Source organism: Saimiri boliviensis, chromosome 7 (assembly GCF_048565385.1).
Source record: "Saimiri boliviensis isolate mSaiBol1 chromosome 7, mSaiBol1.pri, whole genome shotgun sequence".
NCBI classification, from domain to species: Eukaryota; Metazoa; Chordata; class Mammalia; order Primates; family Cebidae; genus Saimiri; species Saimiri boliviensis.
In genome coordinates, this window is record NC_133455.1 from 94301350 (window position 1) to 94326960 (window position 25611).

The window sequence follows — 25611 nt, forward strand, 5'->3', positions numbered from 1 at the left end:
TTTTTTCCATGTACTCTTTTTCCAAAATAAAAATAAAAGTCACTGGAAGGATAAATTGATATGTAAATATTTGCATTGCATATCCTATTGCAGGACTAGTAGTAAAATCAAGCTGTAGCAACAGAATATAAGAGATGGAGAGAAGACAGATTAAAGGCTCCATAACTAGAAGGTCTGTGAACCAAGGGAAGCATTCTCAGAGCGAAATAATTGTTAGGTTGGGCTTAAAGAATTAACCAGATGGGATTTCACAGGGTGATGAGGAATAATGTTGTTTGTGAGTACTATGATAAATATTCAGAAATAAAAACAGTCAGTATGCATTGAGAACTATGGAGTCTGGAAACACATTAGAGGAGGTTTAGGGCTGATGTAGTTGTTTGATGTCTTCTATGGGCAACAGGGATCCAAGGTGTTGGTGACATGAAAGGGTGGGAGCTTGGCAGAGTGGAAAGGGCATAGGTTCCTGGGTCAAAGAAAGTGGAATAAAAAATACCAAATCTTCTATGTTCTAGTTTACAAGCACATGGCAAAAATACTTGACCCTGAGCTTGAGTTTAATTGCAAATAAAATGGAGTCAATAATAAGTAACTTGCAAGGTAGATAGCAAACATGTAAAGTGCCTGGTGTAAACAGGCACTCAAAAACAGTAATGATGTTAATGAAAATAATATTTAAAAAAAACATTTATCTTGAGTAGGCTAGATTAGGATGAAACAAGACATAAGAGAGAGAGGCCATTGAAGTAAAGTTGGTGTGGGAAGATGTTGGTTGAAGAAAAGTTTGAATTCAGGGATATATTGAGAAGTAAGAATCATTAACACGTATTGAAAAAAAAACTTTAAACAAACAATTGGTTGCTATAGTGATGGCAGTCATCACATCCACTTAGCACCCTAAATGCAGTCTGCCATCCACATTTCCTTGGTGGTAAGAAAACAGATGGTTTTCTTCACACTGTTAAAAGTGAGATGTGTAACTAGATCAAATGAGCTTCTTCATCAAGTTACTAGTCCTATAACCACCTGCCCACAAAATAAGCTACAACAAAATACAGACCCACAGTGGGTCTACTGGACTCAAACTACTGTAAAATGTATCTATTTCTCCCCAACCGACACCTCTCATTCACCTGAGAAAATCGTGGGATTTAACCTTGAACAATCTACTTAAACTCACTTGACCTCAGTTTCCTTGGTATAACATGAGAGTGCTCAAAGAAATGAGGGGATTTATTTTCTAGCTCTAAAATTATGTAATTTTAAGCACTGGTAAACAATGAGAGCTAAATAACACATGAAGATCCATTCCAAATGGGAAGTAACTATCTGCAATTACTTTTGCACTAACCCAGTAGTTATTTGCCATTAAAAAGAAAATGGCAAAAAAACACCATTAGTTATTTGCCATTAAAAAAAAAAAAAAGGCAAAAACCGCAATTACTTTTGCACCAACCTCTTATATGCCAGAATCGTTTACCTCTTGTCCTATCCAACACAACCATGGACTTTAGCTATCAGCAGCCACAAAGTGACAGAGCTAAGGCCTTTAAACAATCTTTCCTTGATTTAACTAATCAAGTCTCAAAATTGGCTGTGTAATGAAGACTATGAAGTAATGACGGAATAGCCCGACATAGATACTGAGACAAGAGCAATCTGAGACACAAAAGAGGATACAAATTTCATAACAACTCTTCCCTTCATCATACTGGTTAAGAGATCATCATAAGCTTCCCAGTGAAATAAACCAGAGACTTATTCTCAAACTTTCATCATCATTTATAGACAGGGGCATGAAAACTGGTGCAATAAACTATATACAACTCTCCTTAGAATGTTGGATGCTTTTCAATATCTTTACAAAATTCTTAATTAAAGGAGTCCCTCTAAGTATTGCTGTATGCAGACACCTAGGATGAACTTGGCTTCACTATTTTAGAGTCTATCTTAAATTCATTGACATGGTTCCACTTCTGGTCTCAAAGTTTATCCTCCATATAATAGCCAGAGATCTTATTGATTCTGAGGGATTCCATGGTTCACTTCTGAACAAAAGCCATCAGTAGTCTCAAATGTCACTGAGAACAAAACCCGAAGCTCTTTCCATGGCCTGAAGACTCTAGATGACCTGACTCTTGGCTATTTCTCTGACTTAATCTCCCATTGCTCTCATTGGCCATCCGACTACCACTGCCTTCCTCCTACCCTGCCTCATGTTTCATATAGTACATATCTTCATTCATGTGCATATTGTATATTTCCTTCATTATTATCTGTCTTCTTTTCTAAAAAGTAGGCCTTATAGAAAAGGGACATTTTATGTCCTAAGACACCAGGAAGAGTGTCTGGTAAACAGGAGAACTGAATAAAAGTTTGCTGGGTTGAAGGGTGTATGATCCTTGCTCTTCTCTATATAAGTAGATTATATATTACAGCATCAGCAGTCTACTTGTCATGGTAACATCGTGTTTGGGCACAATTTTCTACACTCTTCTGTAGACTGGTATTTGACAGGTGGCAGCATCCCTTTTGTTATCATAGGGTGTGAGATTATAGATATTTAAAAACTTAAAAGCACTATAAAAGCATGAATAAAATCGGTATCCAGTCTGTAAGGTCTCTGGTTTACAGAATTAAATGCGCAGGACTTAATCCAATATATGTCATGGCATAGTCTTGTATAATATTATCATATTTTATTCTATTTTTAAGATTTAGGAAAACAGGTAAGGCATAAGCACCTCTCATTCATTTTTTCAAAATATGAGGGTGATACATTTAAGAAATCTACGTATTAGGGCAAGAACTTTAGGACACAGAAGTAGCTGGGATATTAGCAGTTGAGTGGTTAAGAAGAAGGTGTTTTCTTTGTGTGCAGCATGATAGCATGTAGGGGATAACTGACAACTAGAAACTTTAAATTTTACAAACATTTTACATTTATTATCTAATTTTACTTTCAAAATATTCCTGTTGGGTTGATATTATTATAAATCTTTTTGTGGATGAAGAAACAATTTCAGAAATGTTAAGGAACTTACCCAAAGTGATACAGCTAAAGGTTGCTATCCCAGGATTCTAATGAAAGTATACTCATTAGTATTTTAATTCCTGTACTTTCCTGCTTCTCTCTGTGCCTACAATTTTAATTTCCAGAAAAGCAAAATTGTCTTCATGGTCTTAGATTTCAAAACCAGCAAATGAAGCATTATATTTCTTTGAAGACATTTTTTTAGAATTTAGAAAATCAGATACTTGATTTATAGCAAGCTGCTTAATGCAGCCTGTTATAGAGGAGAAGAATTATTCTAAATATTTACATTTAAAAAGCATCTGCATATTCTTTTCATTATATAAGAGTGTGTTGATAACTAATAATCATACTAGTTAAATGCAAGGGAGAAATAGAACAACTTTAAACATTATCTTTGGAACCACACTAAATTCCTAGAACTCACAATAAGCCCATGTGTGCTGCTAGAGAATTAGGGAGTTAAATAGCTTCTCTTTATTTCCTACAACCTTCAAGCATTAAAATATACCAGGACACAGCTGACAGAATAATAATCCAAATATGGATATTTTGTTAATTCTATCTAAGAAAGAAAAAATTGCTTGGACACTTTCTGAAATAATAGACTCCAACAGTTTTTAAAAATAAGGCAAAGAAAAGCTTGGCTTAGTTCTCTACGTACATCAATTACAAGATGGATCTGACAAGATCATAAGTTTTAAAGGTCTTATGTATATGTTTTTGCCACAAGTACTTTATTACAAATTTTTAAAATTCAAACTATATTAGCATTTAATGATTTCAATTCTGGACTTCCATGTTTCAGAAGAAAATTCAATTCTTTTTTGTATATTTCAAGTATGATAAAACTAATAACATTCAGGGCAAACAGTTGAACTAGGAATGAAAGATACAAAACCTAGTTCTAGCTCTTCTACTAATCAGCTTTGTGAATTTAAATTATTTTTTTAACATCCTTGGGCTTCAGTTTTCTAAATTATAAAAAGAAAGGATTAAACTTGGTCTCTCTACCAATTCTAAAATAATGATTATATGATCTAGACATGGGACTCTCAAAATCCTTCCCAGAATATGCCCATGAACTTTTAAGGTAGTATGAAAAGGCTTCTGACCTATTACAAATCTTATGTACTTTACTCTGAGAACAAGATCTCAGGTCATGATTTAAGATAATGATTTTATTTATATATAATTATATAATTTGAATATTTGATTATTCAACCTGAAAGCAACACTGGAGCATTAAGGAATTCAGGAAGCATGCAAACTTATAACAGAGATGAAATAGTGAAATATAAGAGGGCATTGGACAGAAATGAAAATCCGCTTTTTAAGTTTATAAAATTAATGGTCACAAAGACCACTACTGTTAAGAAAAGGACAATTTACATTCAGAATATTCTACTTAAAAAGCAGATACATCTGTAACATTTTGTAAGTATATTTTAAATTCCTAAGGTAAGACACTGGGAACATAAAAATATGTTTTGGAACCTATGAAACATAAACAGAGTTATTTTTCCAGGCTGTTCTTAATAAAGGATAAATAATCAGTGTCTGAAATCTGAATAGAGTCAGAAATTCTTACTTTTTCAATTGCAATGAAATGTGGGATTCCACATTTACGGCGATCCTTTGAAGTTCTTTATGTAGTAAAGAGTAGAGTGTTTTAGCATTGGTCATGGCTATTTCTTACTTTGTGGTTGAAGCCTTGTCTTATCACCAGCCTTTAAAGGACTAATTTGATTTCTGCGAAGGTAATGAGCAGATAGATACACAGTCAGAAACACAGCATGGTCCAGAAAGGTTATAGGAAATTAACCTGCTTGTAATTAGGAAACATTTTCTTTCTTTGGTGTATTGTCAGGGATCCAGCAGGAAACAGATGGTACACACAAATTAGAGTAATTCCAGAGGGCTTCAATGAAGAGGCTATTCACAGATATGTGAACTGGGAGGAGGAAACCACAAGCGATAGTTACCCTGGAGTGGTAACAGCAGAGGCTGTCAGGACCACTAGGACTCAAAGAGCAAGTGGGGACAGTTACCTTGATCCAGAAAGAAAGTGGTCAGAAGAAAAGCCCGCTTTGAGAAAAACTCTACCCTCAGATGAGGGGCATGTACAGCCTGAGGTTTTCTTGCAGGGCAAGAGAGCAATGGACAGATACATGTTTCCCAAGGTAATTCTTCTGCCCTGATATTTCTTGCCAGAAGGCAGAGGCTCTCGCCTCAGGACAGAAAGTCTGAACCAAACCAACTAGCCTTTTGAGGCACCAAACAGGGTGGAGAACAGCAAAGACTGAACCTAAAGACACACATAGGAGATATCCAGCATCTTCAGCTTCTGAGGTTTTATAAGATGCAGACTGGTGAAGGAATGAAATGCCTAATGGAAAGGGAAGAGAGCCTTTCCCTTGGGAGAAGACTGACTCTCCCAAGGAAGAAAAGAGAATATGTGTCTGAATTGAAAATAAAAAGATGAGTGAGTGAGGCTTCCCAGGCAGAAACAGGGACAATGGACATTTCAGGCAGAGGTATCAGTCAATAAGAAAGCTTGCAGGCATGGAAACCTATTGCTTTGAGTGAGGTGAAATTGATGCAGAGAAGTCATACAGGAGGGTGGTGGAAACAAGCAGGGAAAGTTAGAACTAACTGCCAGATCACAAAGAATAGGTAGAGTCAGAAATTGGAAGGGATAAGAAGGACAGGCAGTGGAACAGGGTGCTCAGGAGGGTAATACCCCGAGTGGAAGTGGAGAGAAATGAAGACGCCAAAATCCTCAATGAATGTGTGAAAAATAATTGGTATACCCTCTCCAGGAGACGAGGGCCAGGCCAGATGGCATTATGAGTATATACATCACACATCATAAAAAGAAGCAACAGTATCTATTCACTGAATCACAGCACACAGTAATCAAAAAGATTTAAAGGATCTCTAATTCAAAACTTTCCAACTTGAATAGAAAAATATAACACCTAAAATTATCCCTTATGATACTATTACTACTACCATGATATAATTTTTAACATCAAGGTCTCTGTTCCTTCTAATATGATAGCTACCTCAACAATAACCAAAAACCTGCCATAAAATACGTCCTATTGTATATATGGAACATTTACAAATATCTGACTGTGCTAATCACTTATGTTATTTAGTCCTAACAACAAACTATGGTTAGCTTTTTCATAATTCCTATTTTACAGATACTATAATTAACACTTAGAGAGATTTAGTAACATGGTCAAGCCATACACAGATAAGTGACACAGCAGGAATATAAAGCAATGTGGGTTTGTTATAGACTTCAGTGCTTCATTAATTAAGTACTTAGAGGCTATATTGCCTCTAACTACAGACACAGAGAAAGAGATAGTCCCAAGGACGTAGTGGGAAAGCTAGATGGAAGTTATAATCTTTACCAGGACAACCATGTAGGAATTTAAATGGGAAATTATGTAGATGCTATGACTTTAGGCTAAAATCTTCCCTTTGCTTTACAAATAACCCCAAATATTATGACTAAAATATGGTTGGGAGCTATTCCTCAAGTGGTTGCTTGGAAACTCATTTTCGAATGACACCCTTCCAATGAGCCTAAATATTATATTGTGTTTACCCAGCAATTAATTCTAGGCTTATCTAAAAAGTATGGCATCAATGCTGAATTACATTTAAAACTGGTGGCACAAATTTATGTTTCAGGTTTGTATTATCTTTGACTTTTTTTGTTTTGTGAAACAGAAGCCTGTCAATGTTACAGGAAGCTGCTATTTAAACTGCTAATAAAAGGCTAATATAATCATTGTTGTGGGCTATTTTATAGCCACTTACCTGCAATCCTTCCCATGAAAGCAAAAGTAGTCAAAACACACTGATCAGACAACAAAACCTTGTTCTCTAAAGGTGCATAGATGTGATCTAATATGAAAATAATACAATAAACTATGATGATTTATTTAATATTATTCATGAGACAAAGCTCTCTTAAGTAGGCTGCCTGAGTTAGGCAGATGTTAAAATCAAGAAAAATGAAGGACTCTATTATTATTAAAGTGAAGTTAAATTTAATTTTAAATTGCAACATAGATGCTTCCCATCAATTCTAGCAAAATAACTAAAAGACCTGACATACAGGTTTATGGAATTTACTTGCATTATTTGAGTTAATCTATCATCAGTTACTGGTGGCCCAATAGCAGATGTGTAAACTGTGGCACTCCAAGGCCAGGTTTACTGCAGAGATGAAATAGAAAACTAGGAATGTTCAGAGAGGAGCAGATGTTGATTAACTGTCCCAACCTGCATGTCTATAGCTACAATACTATCTGTTACACTCCAGGAGACCTGGTAAGAGAGAGAGCCCCTGATTGGAAAGGTTTGCTCCCTACTGCCTCACTTTCCATAACACTCTTTTCCTTAAAATAAAACTGGGATTTTGCCATCTTTAAAATGTGATTAGCTGATACATATTTCATAGTTAATGAACTTTAGAAGATAATTCATTGATAGCTAAATGCAAAATATATATAGTATTATTCCGATGGATAATTGAGGGTAGAATTAAAAAGACATCTCTAGACTAAAAAGAATTTTAAATATTAAAAAAATTTTAGTAATATGTAATAAAATATGTTACTTCAAACTGAAGCTCAGCAGATATATCCAATACTTTGAATGGCTGATACAATGAATTTAACAGTTCCTTTGTACTTGTCCTATCAAGGTCTACTCTTTCAAACAATACCTGACAGATGCTTAGTTAGAATATAATAGAGTCAAACATTTTATACCTGTATGCAGGTCAATGTGATACACACAAGCAACTTCCTTACAACAATTTTAAAGCGTGTAGGACAGAGTTGGTGCTAAAAAAAAAAGTTCACTGAATAGGTAAGTACATAAATAAATATGCAAAGTGAAGGTAGTTCTGTTCAAAAAAAGGAAATCTTTTTCTTGTCGACCTACACTTTCAATGGCTTCTTATATTTGCATGGAAAAACTACATTTAAATATTCAAAATATATTAGTCTTGGTCAGGTGTGGTGGCTCATGCCTGTAATCCCAGCACTTTGGGAGGCCAAAGCAGGTGGATCACTTGATGTCAGGGGTTCACAATGAGCCTAGCCAGCATGGTGAAACCTTGTCTCTACTAAAATTACAAAAATTAGCTGGGTGTAGTGGTATGCACCTGTAATCCCAACTACTTGGGAGGCTGAGGCAGGAGAATCACTGGAACCCATGGAGGCAGAGGCTGCAGTGAGCTAAGATTGCACCACTGTACTCCAGCCTAGGGGACAGATTAAAAAAAACCAAAAAAACAGTCTTCATAGATATTGATATTCTGAAAAAACTAAACATTTCAATAATATCATACCTAATAGCTTAAACATAAAATGTATACAAAGCCCATGCTGCAAATCATTCTTCTTCTATAGTCATTCATCCAATTTCTACCATATATTCATTCTATACAGTTGCCAACAGGTAACTCCTACTATTAAATTCTTGTGTGTCTTTACATAGACCTTTTTGTATGTATAACTAAATCTAAATATGTATTTCTCCTTTACCTTTCAGAAATAGCAGCATAGGATACACACTGCTTTTTAGTATGGTTATTCCCTATGCTGGAGATGTTTCTATGCTAGTACTAGAGGTGGTTGGCTTACCAGATTTGTGATATATGTAGGATGATTGCTAAAGTGAAAACTAAATTTTTGCACAGAATAAAGATTCACCTTCATTGTTTCTTTTGTCAATATCAAATTTCAAAACAATTGCTACTTCCTGAAAAATATTATTTATATGTAATTTATGATTAATGAAATCATAAATACAAAATATGTGTCTCTTGTTTCAAGCTGATAACATTTTTGTTAATAAATTTAAAATGTTCCAGCTTTATTTCTCATATATGGGTGCCATACCCTGAATATAAAAAGAATTTGTCTACAAAAAGTAGCTAATATTAACAAAGTACACTTAAGCATAACAACAGGATACAACATCACATTATTTTTTCCACTGGTAGTGGTAGATCTGTATTTATATAACTCCACATGTAACCTCATATGAAAATTTGCTAAGTTATTTATTCATTGACCACTAAGCACTCATATTCTGCAAGAGATATACAAGATGATTTCTGCTTTGCAGAAGCTCAAAGCGTGGTGGCAGACATAGAATAAATACCTGCAGAATGTTTAAATAAGTGCAGCAGACAATGCTTCCATTAGCATTGTTCTTTCCATTCCCGTTGCTACCAGCCTATATCAGGTTTTGTTCATCTCATCTAGTCTGTGGTGCTAGATTCCTACCTGGCCACTACATCTCACAATCTCCCACTCCTGTCCACTGTACACATGGGTTGCCATAGGAGATAATGGCTTCAGTGATTTCACTCTTCTAATAAAAAACAAAATAAGTATAAACTCCTATGACATTAAAGTCCTCTTATAGATTAAATATAACATTCTGGTTTGGGTTCCCTTTAGTCTCTTCATTTCATATTCACACGCTACTTTTTTGCCCCCTGAAAACATGCTATAGTCTCAATTTATTTCCTTTTCCTCATGCTGTTTTTTCTTCAAGGATCATCCAATTTCTTTCTTCAGAATTCTATCATCATTGAAAGGCCATCTGAAATATTATTTTCATATGGATATAATCTGTATCAAAAAGTGTGTGTGTGTGTGTGTGTGTGTGTGTGTGTGTAGACAGGACCACATTTGTGGAGGGTATTAGGAAACTATATAATTTACACTCAGGTGTATACTTCTTTCTTTGTTATTTGCCTCTTCTGTTAAAGTCCTTGAGTAAAACTTATATTTTAGTCTTTCTTGCAATTTTAGAACTAAATATAAACTTTGTTAAAAGAAAGTTTTCAGTAAATATTCATATAATCAAATTCAAGTTATTTAAATCAAATGCTATAGAACAGAAAATTTCAGGGAATGAACTGTTCTTGGATGATATTTTTGGATAAGTCCATGCACAGGCCTTTGGATCTGTGGGAAAAAATATTACAGAGACTCTGTGATGAAAATTTGTAGGAATGAGGTGCTTAACACCCTTAAAAACAACAATCACAAAAGCAGCTAGTCTGATTTTCAGAGTCTTTTTTTCAACAATTATGAGATATAATTATATAATTAGCATGAAGAAGGAAAAAGAGAATCATGGCATTTACAACAATATGATGATAAAGCAAGACTTAATGATACTAAGAATCATCATTAAAAATTAAAGATATATCAGCTATTGCTTTTCAAACTGATAGCAAAATGGTATTTTTCCCCCCAGTAAATATTGGTCTAAATTAAATTAGAGATTTGCAATTATATAAAGGTACTCTTTAAAAATCTCATAAATGATTATTTCAAATAAAAACTTCTTTTTTTTTTGAGACAAAGTCTTACTCTGTTGCCCAGGCTGGCATGCAGTGGCACAATCTTGGTTCATTGCAGCCTCTGCCTCCCAGGTTCAAAGGATTCTCCTACCTCAGCCTCCCAAGAAGCTGGGACTACAGGTGTGTGCTGCCAGGCCCAGATAATTTTTATATTTTTAGTAGAGACGAGGTTTCACCACGTTAGCCAGGCTGGTCTCAAACTCCTGACCTCAGATGATCCATCCACCTCGGCCTCCCAGAGTGCTGGGATTATAGGCATGAGCCACCGTGCCTGGCCAATAGTCTTGTAATCCAATATTTATTTTATTTGTTACATAAACTCTTTTATATCTGTATCTGCATAGTTGGATTTGCCTTTGTAGGTTTCCACAGAACTTAAGTGAGAGCATATGCTACATTTATTTTTATTTATTTCTTCTTATTCTCCATTTTTTCTAGAAGACTCAATAATTTCTTCATGAAATTATTAAAAATTCATGATGTGGAAATAGAAAAAGAAAGTTTCTTAAAGAAATTTCCACCTACATAATTTTTTTTTCATTTTTACTACTAAGAAGATATAACATTGCTTAATGATTTTTTGAGGGCTGAACAGAAATTTTAATACTACCTTAACCATAATATTAATTTTGGCCACATAGTCTAGAAATTTAGGTTTCATTACTATGTTACCAACCAAAAAACCCAAGAGCAACATCCTGAACAATGTGTGGTTCAATGTCTAGCTAAAGGAGAAAGTCCTTTTATTAGAATAATCTAATAATACATTTTATTTTCTGCCTACTCCTTTTTATATCAGAATTCTGTAATAAGAATGTCTGCAGATTGGCAGGTGGAATAAAGGTAGCCCCAAAGATGGCCAGGTCCTAATTCCTGGAATCTGTGATAATGTTACTTAAATGGCAACAGTGACTTTGTGGATGTGATTAAGATTATGGACTTTGAGATGGGGAGATTTTCCTAGATTACACTTGGGCCCAAAATAAGAGAATTAATGCCTGTGGCCTCTGGAATCAGGAAAAGGCAAGAAAAAGAGTCTTTCCAAGAGCCTCCAGAAAGGAATGCAGCCCTGCCAACCACCTTCATTTTATTTAAGTTAGTACGATCCGTTTCAGATTTCTAACGAAACTGTAAAATGTTGGTGTTAAGAGGCTAAATTTGTGGTAATTTTTACAGGAGAAATAAGAAACTAATATACAAGGCATATGGGAGATTTGGAAAGAAATTTAAGTAATTCATTAATATTTACCATACAATGAATAAATATTATTAGTAGTGAGACACTAAAGTTTCCATAAGGAACTCCTACTTTTTCCTCAGTAGAACCAGTTTGGAAAACATATGAATGTAAAATAAATAAATAAATAAATAAATAAATAAAAAACTCTGCATGATCTGCACTTGTACCCCAGAACATAAAGTATAACAATAATAAAAAAGAGTACAACAATTAATTAATCATTAAAAGAATCCACTGCCAATCTCCTAGTCAATTATACTAATTTTTAGACTTTACTTGCAGATTACTTACCTCTTAACCTGAATATATGTACAGAACATACTTCAGTTTTTTATAGAAATTTGTTTGTTGCAACTCTAGTACTTAGAGCATGCCAAAGATAAATAGGTACTCAGTAAATATTTGTTTTTTTAAATAAAATAAAAAAATAAATAAAAAGTAATGATAATAAATAAGAATAAATAAAAATGAGATTGAGGAATCAAGAGAAATAATCTAACAATTAATTTCCATTTGCATTTGTATTCTAGAAGGTATTATTTTTAAGTACAATAAAAATCACTATTCATCATATTTTCCCTGTGGGAATATAAGTAATAAAATGAACACAAATGTGAAATCAAGAGCCCCACTGTGCATTTGAAATATGATCCACTTCCAAAATTTCTTCTTTGTTCCCTAATAGGTATCACAATACAAAAATCCAACAACTAAAAATGTTATAATGATTGAATACAATATTAAACTGGCAGTATAAATTTTTAAATTAATTTATCCATATAATGACAATATAATTATCCCACATACTGATTGTAATTAGTAAAATATAACTGGAAAACACAAAAGGAGCTATTTTTGAATAAAAAAAGTTTGCTTATGTTTTAAATAATCCCTTGTCTCTGTCTTCAAAACTTCAACATTCTAAACTTATAAATTTTGATACAACTCAAACAAAAGACGATAAATACATAAAAACAACCTGATGGTAAAAAATTCAATGTCCCCATTTAAAAACTAATAAACTAAAATGTGCAGTCTAACTTAAGAGACCAGTTATCTAATTCTATTTCTATAATTTTATGCTAGACAGATAATCTTGAAAAAACCAGATTAGTGAAAAAAGAACACAATTTTTCATATAAAAAAATTAATGCCTAACTTGTGTCTAACAGTAAGAAAATGGTTAAATAAATGGATCACATATTTCAACATCATGCACTACAACAAATACAGAATGAAAGGAAATTGGCGTGAAAAAATTTAAACTTAGTATGGTCTTATTATTTTAAAATATGAATGGCAAAGAATTGGAAAGCAATATGCCAAAATATTATATATAATGCATAGCATTGTAGATTATTTTAATTTTCTGCTATGTGTTTTTATGTTTTTAAAATTTTCAATACTAAAAGTTGGTATTATTTTATAATCAGAAAAAGTAGTTTGTAATAAAGAAAAGTTTCAATGTAAACAATGATTACTTCTTGATCACTGATCATTTCATATATCGTAATTACGTGTATTCTACGAAAGCTTTTGAAGTAATGAGTTGTTTCAGATCAAACCAAGGACTTTTCCAAAGTCCTTTTCCACACCATCCAAGTACATCTTAGGTTTGATCTGATGGATTAACTTAAATAATGAAGTCATTATTCTTAAACAGTGAAATAATTTCTAAAATAATGAAATTAACAAAATTATCTTAAATAATGAAAGTCAATACTAACTATGAGGAAACTGGATGCTGGAGATAAGTTACAGACAAATATTTTAAAGGAGACATAACCTACCAGTTCTATTAGTTTATAAGAGCTGTTTTTTTTTTTTTTAAATTTACACAATCACTAGGGTTATCAATATAGCATTAGGTACCTGAATTATAATTGGTAGCAATGAAATCCTACCTTTGCAGGATCTGAGGCATAAATTACATAACTCTGCAAGACTTATTCTGATAATCTGGGTAATAATTAATCATATATCATTGTAAGTCAAATAAAAAACAATACATTGGTTGAATTACTACTTACTGTGGTAGCACAATGAATATCTTTCCATACTGTGGCTTCCCTGGAGAGATCAGAGACTTCAAACAAATTATCAAGAATCACTTCCCCAATCATGTCATGTCTAGAAAATCTGTCAAAATCATACACACTGAAATGTAGCTTTCGGTTGCTTAGTTGATCATATGCTACAGGAAACTGAAAAGTTTCATCAAATAGAGGATTTAAGGTCTTCCTGTGCACACGGGTCTGAAATTTCTTTTTCCTATCTGGAAGAAGATACATCTTCACGTAAGGGTCAGAAGTTCCTGTGAAGTCTTTAGCAGGGAGATCTAAGGCTTTGATAATTTTAACAACTAGAAGTTCATTTTCATAATCATACTGGAGGGTAAAGTTAAGTTTCCCACAGGTTTTGATGTCTTCTTTTTGGTTGCCCTCAGAGTCAACTGATTTCTGTTTGTAGAGTTCCGGCTTTATCCTCCCGATGCTAGTTGTTGTTTCTCCTCTTTGTAAAACAGGTTCTGTGCCCGTGCTAAAATCAACACTGGAAACCTGCATTTGCCTTGGCAGGTGTCTTCGGAAGGAATTGTGGCTGAACACACACATACACACAAAATCATTGAGGGAGATCATTTTGATGACAATGTTATACAGTGGTATATAAACTCTCCCCCACCCCCAGAATAGTGAAGAGATATCTACATCTACTTAGATATACACACACACACATAATCAAAGAGCTACTTTTGAAAACAAATTAAGAAGTACAATATTCGAAGAAAAAGTCTCTTAAAATTCCAGAAACACTTAAATGTTTTTTGTCTTTTTTTGAGACAGGGTCTTGTTCTGTCACCGTAGCTGGAGTACAGCGTGCTATTAGGGCTCACTGTAGCTTAAAACTCCTGAGCTCAAGCCATCCTCTGGCCTCAGCCTCCTGAGTAGCTTGGACTATAGGCCACCATATCTTCCCAGATAATTTTTAAATGTTTTGTAGAGACAGAGTCTTACTATGTTGTCCAGGCTGGTGTTGAACTTTTGGGCTCATGCAATCCTCCCACCTCAGTCTCCTAAAGTGCTGGGATAACATGTGTGAGCCATACCTGGCTGGCAAATGTTAATTTTTACACACTTTTGAATTTCGTACTCTCAATCATAAATGCACAATTAAAGACAATTCTAATGAAATACGATTAGCAACAAAGTTCAATATTCCATGTAAAATTGTGAATGTTATCAATCATCTTCGTATATCTAAATAAATGTAAGCATTATTCAGATGGCTGGTTTCTTTTCATCTAAATATTTGGGTCTCATGCATTTCACATTTTAGTGACTATAGTATTAAAATGAAAAACATATTATAAGTCCACATATTCTTACAATGGTTATTTCTAATTCTTAATCTAACTAAATGAATATTTACTTTTAAAAAGAATATATAGTTGTGACAGCCAAAATGAGTACATTTTCTTTTTTTCAACGTGCTATGGTCTTCAGAAACTCTAAGAATAAAAACAAATGTAGAATTTTAGAATTTGTGTCCAATATAACGAATTTTCTAAAACTCAGACTGAATTTCCAATAGTCACTATGACTACTCATCTAGTCTACATTTCCAGAATATTAAATATATAAGCTTGCTAATGTCTTCTAAATGTGACTTGCATGAAAGATCTGCTTCTTTTACACTTCCTCCATGCATTCTGGAATGAACTGTGCCAACCTACACATCTCCTCAAAGCTTAGGCCCAGGGCTTTTGTTACATTTCTCCTCAGTCTGTCCATTAGACTAATAATCAGTTCTTAGACTAATTATTGGCTTGAATCTGATGGTTCCTCAGATAAGTCCCAGCTACATAAAGTTCTAGTCCCATATCTCTAAATTTCTATGGAAGATTTCTAAACAGATGTCTTGATTTCACCCCAAACACAAGAAAACTCGTCATTTTCTCCCTTTTGCTCGCAAATCCATTTTTTTCTCTCACAATGTCTGACAATAGCACTAACATTTTTATCAGTCACTCATGCTTCCAAGTATGAAGTATGCTTTGAGTCATTTTCCCTTTACCCATAGGATTTACCCAATTTTCTAATTCCTGTTGCTTTTCCTTTGAAATATCTCATATAGTTATTCATTCCAGTCCTTTTCCATTGCTATGGAGTCCAGACCCTTATCACCATATACTTTAGTTACCTTCAGCTGACTTTTTTTCCTTCCAGCTCTGTCTTACACTTAATATCCAGTCAGTAAACCCTGAGAACACTCATTTCAAAATACTTTATTCACTTCTGATGTCCATTGTGGCAGGTCTACACCTGTTACGGCACTAATATGGATGACACTGCATGATTAATATTTAATTCACTGATACACACATGAAGATTGATTTTTTTTTCTTTTTGAGACAGATTCTTACTCTGTCACCCAGGCTGGAGTGCAATGGTGCTATCTCAGTTCATTGCAACCTTGGCCTCCCAGGTTCAAGTGATTTTCCTGCCTCAGCCTCCTGAGTAGCTGAGATTAGAGGCTCCTGCCAGCGGGCCTGGCTAATTTTTGTATTTTTAGTAGAGATGCGGTTTCACCATGTTGGCCAGGTGGGTCTCAAACTCCTGACCTTAAGTGATCTGCCCACCTTGCCTCCTCAAGTTCTGGGATTACAGGCATGGGAAGATTGTTTTTGTAAAGAAGAGTTTACAAATTAGTGACCACCCAGAACTGAGATGCCTGGGCACTATACCATTTGAGAAGTAGTGACAGGAGTTGAGGATGTTGACCTAGAAAGCTGAAGCAGTTGAAGAAGAGGGTAAAGATGGATTAAGGCTGGCTCTCTTCTAATGGCAGAAGGACTGTCATGACAGCATTTAAGAACTGATGGAAGGTACAGGAAGATAAATGTTAGCTTAATATAAAGAAACATTTAAAATCATCTCAAGCTATCCAACACAGTGAAGTAGTGAACTTCCTCAACCTGGAAATGTAGAACAAAGGTTAGATGTTGATGAAAAATATTTCTGCCTCAAGTGAGATTTCTGCCTCAAGTCTAGCATCTCAATTGAGGTAGAAAGCATTGTTTTCTAGCCTTAAGTTTATTCTGTGATTCTCTGTCATTCTATAGTTCTTCAATAATTTTATGAGCCTAAACATTTACAAGGTAGCATCAATAGTATGTGTATTCATAAAACAGAATTTGTTAAAATCAGAATTATAATCTAAGGTGTTGCGAGTTCATTCTCTTACATATAATTTGCTTATTTTCTTTAGCTGGACTCAACTACTGAGCAGTAATTCAAACACCTTAAGAAGTGCTTAGGGATGTACTGAAAGTAACTCAATCTCTTTCTATAATCCCCTTTCATACAGATAAGGAAGACAAACTGAAATGAGTTGTGAGAGTATCAGTAGCTCTGCTTGCTTCTACTGTGCTAGTCACAGACTTCTCAAACATTTGTTTAAAGGACCTATTGTTCAGTACATATATTGAAAATCAGACTAGTAAAGTGGTGGAAGGGTGTTACAGGTGAAAGTAAACTGCAGCATTTTTGAAACATTCTGCTTAGCCTCACCCTCAGAATGAGAAGCTTTTAGCATGCTGTCACAGAGAATTACATGGATAAAAGGAGGCTTATGGAAAAATGATATTTCAATACCAGATTAGTGCTAAAGTATGCCAAGAATTAGAATATAAAAAAAATGTCTAATACAATTTGGAAGTAAATAAAAAATAATAATAAAAAGCAGGAAAAAATAAATATACAATACAATATTTTCACAATAAAAAGTTAGGATGTCCTTGCTCTTGCGATTTTGCCCGTAAAAGCTAACATAGGAGTACTTATGATGTTGCAGGTATGGGTGTAAATTCTTTATAAACTCAACCGAGCCTCAGGTAATCCAATTAGGTACTGACTATTATGTTCACAAGTGAGGTCACTGAGGCACAGAGAAGTGAGTAATGTATTCAAAGTCATGATGCTAGGCAGATGCTAAAATTAAAATTTCACTGAGGCAGTCTGAGTCTACTGGCCACACCTTTAACCACCGTGCTATATATACTGCCATATTAATGGTTATCCTATTTGATTAAATTACTTCAAAAATAAAATAACCATATAAAATATTAAAGTATCATTTTATGTTTTCCACTTAAATATTATATATAGCATGATTATGTAATCCACTAAGATCCAAGGTTTATTTGGTTAAAACAGCTTGAGATATGTTTTTAGAGGTGCTTTCAACTTCTTTGACTTGTTATCAAAACTTGGCAGGTAGCACAAATGTTTAATTTGTAAATGAAATTGTGATCTGACATTGTGCACAAAAGTCTTATCAAGTTTATAGCTATGATACATTTTATTAGAAATGACATGTATTTGAAAATAGCAACAAAGTAAAATTTATAAAGCAATTTGTGCTATATCATGTTTTAAAAATGACTTTTAAAATCTGACTATAATTGAAAAATTGTTACTACATAAACATACTAGAACTACTTTATCTCAGGTGAGATAATTAGTTCCTAATTGAAACTATACTGACTTTATGACTCAATACTTTAGTTTCTGTATCTAAGTGAGTATACATGTAAAAGTCTTTGCTAGCTTAAATCTTGAAGTGATTTGTTTCTTCAGATATATGCCATCCTAATGCATTAGGCATGACATAAAATGTACTTTGACCTTGAATCTACCCCAGATATGAAGAATTGGGAGCTTAAATTAGGGTTAGGAGAGGTCAGAGAGAATTATGAAAATAAAAATATAAAAAGGAATATACATGGTATATATAGCTGTGAAATATTAAGAGGGTCTAGTATAATCTAGTTTGCATATTCAATATTCTTAAGATATTCAGAATATTTTATTGAATAGAGAATCTAATATTCTTGCTAAAATCACTTTCAATTATGCAAGAAGCTTTTGATTTTTGGGAGCAAAACCTCTAAGAAGTTAATTCTTTATTTTTAAATAGATTTATTCTATTATTTTACACTCCTTTATGCTTTTCAATATTATAAAATTTTAATTTTCTCTCCTCTGTAATTTCTTCTTTATGACTCTGATTATAATTTTGCAGCTGTAAAGTCCCCTATGAGAATAAAAAAGTAGTAACATTTTTGTTCTAGTAAGTCGGTGTCCTAATTATAGGGTAAATAGCACATATTTTAAGTAACAGTTTAGCTAGTCAGTTGAGACAGGCTTTAATTATTACAATGTTAAACTATTGCCATGACAACACAGATCTTTTTCTTCTTGCTTTTTTTTTTCTCTTTTAGGATGACAGTGATTAGTGGCTATATAGTCTCACACAAATATCCAACCAATCACAGTGCAAGTCATCTGACTGTTACTAACCCCATTCTTATCCTTCAAACCTAGTATTAGTTTGGTGCAAAAATAATTGTATTTTTTGCTGTTGAAAGGAATGGCAAAAACTGCAATTACTTTTGCACCAACCTAAATTCCATCTTATCCTTCAAACCTAGCATTGTCCAAGCACTCTCCCAGAGAAGGAAAACCTTTCTCCACCTTACCTGGAAAAATGAGGGTAGCTAGATATACTCAATATTACTTGATGGCAGAGGAGTATCATGTTTTAATATGGTAACTTTCAAATATTTACTAGTAATAGATCCTTTTTTTCCAATAAAATCTGAGGCCAGAAGTTGAGTATGTAAAGACAGAGCTGCTCTGATTGACATGTGGGTAGAGTCCTGGAAATTCACAGGAATATGAGCAAATTCTACCCACTTATCAGAAGAAAGTGTTTAAAGATTTTTACAAAGAGATGAGGAAGAAAAAGTGATGGACTGGACTCTGACTAAGGTTGGTTCCAGCTTCCCTATGTTGTGAGGTCAAATTTACGTGAATCACTTAATTTGTTTGAGCTTTATTTTTCTCATTTATAAAATGGTTCCTTTACAATTTTTGAGAAGATTAAATGACATATGACTTTCCCAACTATCCTTTTTCATATTGGTATTAGTTATTACTATTAGAATTCAGGACACAAGGAGGGGAAGTGCAAATGTCATAATAAACTCTAGTTTTGACAAGCTCAAGTCTAGGTTTCCTTCCATAGAGATAGCACAAAGTCATTTCTATGTGAGCATGTCCTGGACCATCACCCTGGGCTAAAGAGACCCTCTGACTTCACATCTCAGCATCTAATAGGAAACCTATATCCTCCTGCTCTAATTTTCAATGTCTTTACCATCTATTAAACTAACCTTAGATATTGCTTGAGAAATTAAAGTAAAAAATATCTTTAGCAGCTTTCTGTTTATTTAATAAATAATTAAATATTTAAAAGAATTTTTTCTCTCTATTTTAATATTAAAATCTGCATCAGAAACTCTCATCATATGTTCAGTTAGATTCCCATTTGCTTCAACTTTCTTAGTAAAATGGGAAGGTCACTAATTAAAACAGAATGAGGAAGAAGGTAACAGAAGTTTGAAAAGAAAATGAGAAGGTATAAAGAGTTGGTGTGGTTTGAATGTTCCCTCCAAAACTCACATTGAAACTTAATCCCTGATATGGCAGTATTGAGAGGCAGAGACTGTATTGTAAGACGTGACCAGGGCACAAGGACTCTGCCCTCATGAATAGATTAAATCCAATGGATTAATGAGTTAATAGATTTGTGGATAATCATGGGAGTGGAGCTGCTGGCTTTTTAAGAAAAGAAAGAGAGAGCTAAATAAGCCAGCATGTTAGCACACTCTGCCCCTTTTCCATGAGAAGTTCTGCACCACCTTGGGACTCTGCAGAGTCCTCACCAGCAAGAAGACCCTGGCCAAATGTGGCCCCTCAAGGGACTTCAAAGCTTTTTGAACTGTAAGAAATACACTCATTTTCTTTACAAATTACCCAGCTTCTGATATTCTGCTATGACCAACAGAAAATGTACTAACACAATAGTCTTGTGAATCTCAAAAGACTGAGAGGGGAAACATTAGCTAGCTGTGCAGCATTAGCTAGCTAAATGGAGAATGTGGTCATGAATTTCAAGTGGATCTGTGGGAGTTGTTCATATTTTTTCCATTCATGTTCACTTGCACATGTGCAAGAGTAGAGATGACATCAGCAATGAATTTGGCTAGGGCTGTGGTTTTGCCCTGCAAATACAGAAGTAGAAAGCAACAAGAGAACTGAGGATATACGCAAGAGTGGCTCTGATTGACCGTGGAATTGAAACTGAGTAAAGAAGAAAAAAAAAATATCAAGGATATAGGAATAATGACATCATGACAGAATCAATGGATTGGGGGTTTTGCTAAGTTGGAAAGGTTGTCTGAGTTGGGAGGTAAAGTTAAAAGAACTTTCTATTCACCCCACTTCCTCTCACTGTGCTGCTCTGTTTCTCTAACATATTTGCAGTAAAACTTTTTGAAAGGGTTGAAGACAGTATATTCACTATCTAAATTCTATTTAAACTTACTCTAACCATCTTTTCATATATTGTACCACAATTACTCTTCAAAATGTGAACTATGTCCCTGCCCACATTGCTAAATTCATGGTTCCATTCACAATCTTCATCACACCTGGCCTTAGCACAGTCACCTGACAGCTACTCCCTCCTGGGAGATTACTTACTCTCCTCACTTGGCTTCCAGGTTCCACCCTCTGGGATTCCCTCCTACTTTACTAGCCTCTACTTCTCAGTCCATTTGGCTGTTTCTGATCCCTCATCACTCAGAATTTTATTGTTGTTCTTCTCTTTCCCATATAAACTATTTGATGATATCATCTTCTGGCTTAGGACATGATCTACATGCTGAGGACCCCAAATGTATATATGTATCACAGATCCACTTCAGAGTTCCAGAGTCATTACCTAGCTGCCTACTGAATATGTCCACTTAGATTTCTAATAGAACTCTTAAATGCTACAGGTCCAGATATCCTCTTCTTGCCTCTGAAACTCACTCCATGCATGGTTTCATTGGTCTCAACTTGATTTTCCCAGATGCTCAGACCAAAATCTTCAAGTTATTTTTGACTATTCCTATTTCACTCACATGCCCCAGCTCACCTATTAGGACAGTCTGTTTCTTACACTCTCAAAATATATTCAGTCAGTTTGAGGGAATGTAATTAACTTCTCTTCCTGGGTCCACAAAGGGCATGGGTTCAAAGGCAAGAACTTACTAGCGACATGTCCAACCTGCCTTCTTTCACCTCTCCATCTGGGAGCTTAGACATCTTTGTTTAACTTTTGCATGAGCTCAGGAAGACAGACTGCCCAGGTAAGCTTCCTTTGTTTAGAAAAGCCCATGAAAAGCTATGGGATGACTGTGGGCCAAACAATAAATCAGATGTCAGAAATCAAAGATCAATCACTCTAGCAGAAGCTTAGAGGAACTCCTTTTGTAGGATAAAAAACTCAAATGGCAGCGGAGGGAGTAACTCCCAGGTTAAAAGTCCCCTTCTTTCTCATCTGTGCGAACTCCATCTCTGGATCCCCTCCCATGACAGTGTGAGAGTTCACTCACTCTATTTCTTTTTCTCTCTCTGCATAAATAAAACACTTTCTGCAAAACTCTTTTGGGTCTGATATTCACTTGAATGAGCTCACCGTGTCCAGCGGAGTCCTCTCCCCCATTCTTGGGTGAGTGAGGGACCAAGTACCTGGAAGAACACATCCTATCAGGTAGGAACCTGAGCCCATCGTCCACAATTTGGTCACAAGTTCTCACAAACATCATTAACTAACACTGTCCTGGTCTGAAACACTATCACCTCTGGCCTGGATTAGAGTCTCCTTAGTGGTCTTTCTGCTTCTATCCTTGTGCCTTCCTCAATGTCTATTTTCAATACAGCAGGTAGAATAATCTTTTAAAACAGGTCATGCCACTCCTTTGACTTAAAACCCTTCAGTGGCTTCCCATATTACTCCCAAAAATAATATAGCCCCACTACCTCTGCTTTTGCTCCTATATTTCTCTGGGTGGGAATACATAGCACAGGTTCTAGCTTCAGGGCTTGTGTAGCACCTGCCTCCTCTAAATGAAAAGCCCTTCCAGACTCCTCAAGGTCCACTTATCTATCACTTTTAGTCTTTGCTCAATTTACCTTCTCACCAAGAACTATACTGACTACAATGTTTACAACTGCAAAAATGCCTTCCATTCAGACCTTCCAATCCCTTTATTTTGTGCTATTATTTTCCATAGGACTTACTACCTTGTAATACATCGTATAATTTGTAAGAATGTGTGTGTGTGAGGGGGGAATTTTGACAGTTTTGTGCCTAATATGTATCAAATTTCAAGAAAAATATCTATGACAGAATAAGTGTTAAATAAATATTGTTGAATAAAAAACCATTTTTCTCTGAAAAATGTAGCCATGTGACTAAATAACAATTGAATAATAATAATAATAACTAGAGAAACAACTGGTTTCCTTCTCAATTATTTAAAGGGATGGCTAAAATCCATTTCAGTAATTTACCTTTTTTCTGTTCAAATAATTTACAGGCAATTGAGTTATTCTCCAAATACCTTGACCTCTCTCCATGTTTAAAAAAAAGTTATCAGTGTCATAAAAAAGAGATAAGCAATTGCTTTTGATACAGCATATATTTAAATGAATGTATATGAAGTAATTAGATTGGTAAATGTTTCTTCACAGCTTTTGAGTTACAGATAATGTTCTGAGAACATAACACATTATATTACAAGAAAAGAAGTAAACATAGACTGAAGCCTTAAACATTAAAATTTCTCAATAACAGCTGGTCAAAATAATAAATCTAAGCACTTATTTGTTAGTATTACTTGATTCCTAGGAGGTCATTTGACCATGATTCTAGGTCTGAATTTCTAAGCTTAGTGTGCAATTTTAAGCCTTCCCTTACTTTGTAATATGCTTCTGACTATTAGGAGCTTACCTCATGGTGAGCTCAGCTAGGTTTTGGAGAACAATAGTCACAGTTCTACAACTGGGTTCATGTACCACTCTTGATGATGCTTCTTTTGTGCCTCCACATCTCCTTGAAGTTACTGCAAATAGTGTACTGAAATTACCTGTTTTCAGACTTGTCTTCCACTCTCCAAGATTTTCTTCTAAATTGTGGTCTTTTTAATGACAAAGACTAAGTATTACTCAACTTTTAATGTATTTCATCATAAACATTTGCTAGGAACTAAGAAAACATCTGTTGGAGTTTGTATGAAAATAATTTACCCTAAGATTTCTGTGACTAATAAAATAAAACTTTCCAAGCATTATTCATATTATATAGAAGACTAGGAGGCTGACGTGAGAGGATTGCTTGAGGTCAGAAATTCAAGACCAGGTAGGCAACATTTTGAGACCTCATCTCTACAAAAAATTAAAAAAAAAATTAGCTCGGCTTGGTGGTGCATGCCCATAGTTCTGGCAACTTGGGGGGCTGAGGCAGAAGGACCACTTGAACCTGGAAGCTTAGGCTGCAGGGAGCTATGATCATGCCACTGCACTCCTGCCTAGGCAACAGAGGGAGACCCTGTTTCAATACAACAACAAAGAGCCAAATTAGTGTTTGTGTATAAGACAATATAAGTGCCAGAAAAAAAACTTCAAATTTCAGTAATTTTCTAAGATTGTGACTCTGGCTTTGGTTGAAAGAGTCATCTCTTTTCAGAAAAGAAGCAGGTGTATATACATAATACATGTCTTTAATAAAGGGGGTTATTTAACCACCTCAATTTCCTGCAAAGCATGTTTTATGAATTTCTATTTCAGGGAGACAGATCTCAAGTCTTTCCTCTGTTCTGAGCAAGTGTTGCTCCTTGATACCCTAGCTTAGCATACATCTTTTAAACTCCCCCTTTTTGTGGTATCTCATTTTTCATTCCTTACAGTGTTTTAGCAAGGATATTTTCAATTTTTGCTATCTTTTCAGAGAAATTTAACTTCTTAAAAACATTTTTACAGTAAAGATAACTATGCAATCTCATTTTATGTATTTTTTACATAATTCTTTGTCTTATAATAATGTACATTAAGCATTCTTTTGTGCTTGATGATTTTAAGCATTATTCTTCTAATCAACTATACCTAATTATAAATATTGTAAATTCATCAGCACATATAAGTCAGTGATTTCTTCCTATGTACATTTTCCTGCTTTTGCTTCATGTTTAATTGGTTCTGCTATTATGGTTCCTAATGATTTTCAATAGGTACTTAAGAGTCCTAAAGGTGGTAAATCTATGTAATACCTCATCCTCCACAAATTATTATTTTGCCAGTTACTATTTACCTCATCTTTATACCATTAATAAATGCACAGAAAATTGGTTCTCATACTCATCCCTGTGAGAATAGTATCATTAACCTCTTTCTAATATGAACACGGTGTTATCTCACCACTCATCATTTGGTGTGCTTTTCAAAGATGATGTCTTTAAAAAGGCAAAATGAAGTGGAGGATGGTCAATTAATCAAAAGCATTCAATTGACACTTATGTGCCTACACAGTGCTGGAAATTAGGAAGGCATAAAAGTAGGTTATACACCCTTGTTCTCTGAAAATTTAGCATCTAGTTTAGAAACAGCTGGAGCTCAATATGAAGAGACAAAATGATTGCTAGATTGTAATTACAGCTTTAAATAATAAAGGATAATAGTTATAATTGGGCAGAGAAAGTGGACTCTCAGATGCATTTTCCTTAAGGATCTTACACTACATAAAAATGAGGTTGTTATTCCACACAAGGAAAGCAGTATTAACAAAAGCAGAGGCAAAGAGAGTCAGGTCTTTAGGAGGATGATAAAAAGACCAAGCACTCTTCCAGTGAGCAACCATAGAAGATGAGTGGGATAAACAAGATGAGGTCATTGAATTCATTTATTGATTATTTTAATTCAGTAAATTCACCTTGAGTTCCTACAGTGCTTTGTAAAGGCATCAAAAAGC

The 25611-nt window shown here is 34.5% G+C and overlaps 1 protein-coding gene across 6 annotated transcripts in view; it reads right to left on the reverse strand.

The window, feature by feature from the left end:
• Positions 1-25611, reverse strand: part of SYT10 (synaptotagmin 10) — a 119659-nt gene that overhangs the window by 77995 nt on the left and 16053 nt on the right. For all 6 annotated transcript variants that reach the window (XR_012518525.1, XR_012518527.1, XR_012518524.1 and 3 more), the window contains exon 3: positions 13722-14289. Coding sequence is in view for 1 of the 6 variants with exons in the window: in XM_003926646.4 (XP_003926695.1) it covers positions 13722-14289 (568 nt within the window). In the remaining 5 variants the exon portion in view is untranslated. The remainder of the gene's footprint in view (positions 1-13721; positions 14290-25611) is intronic.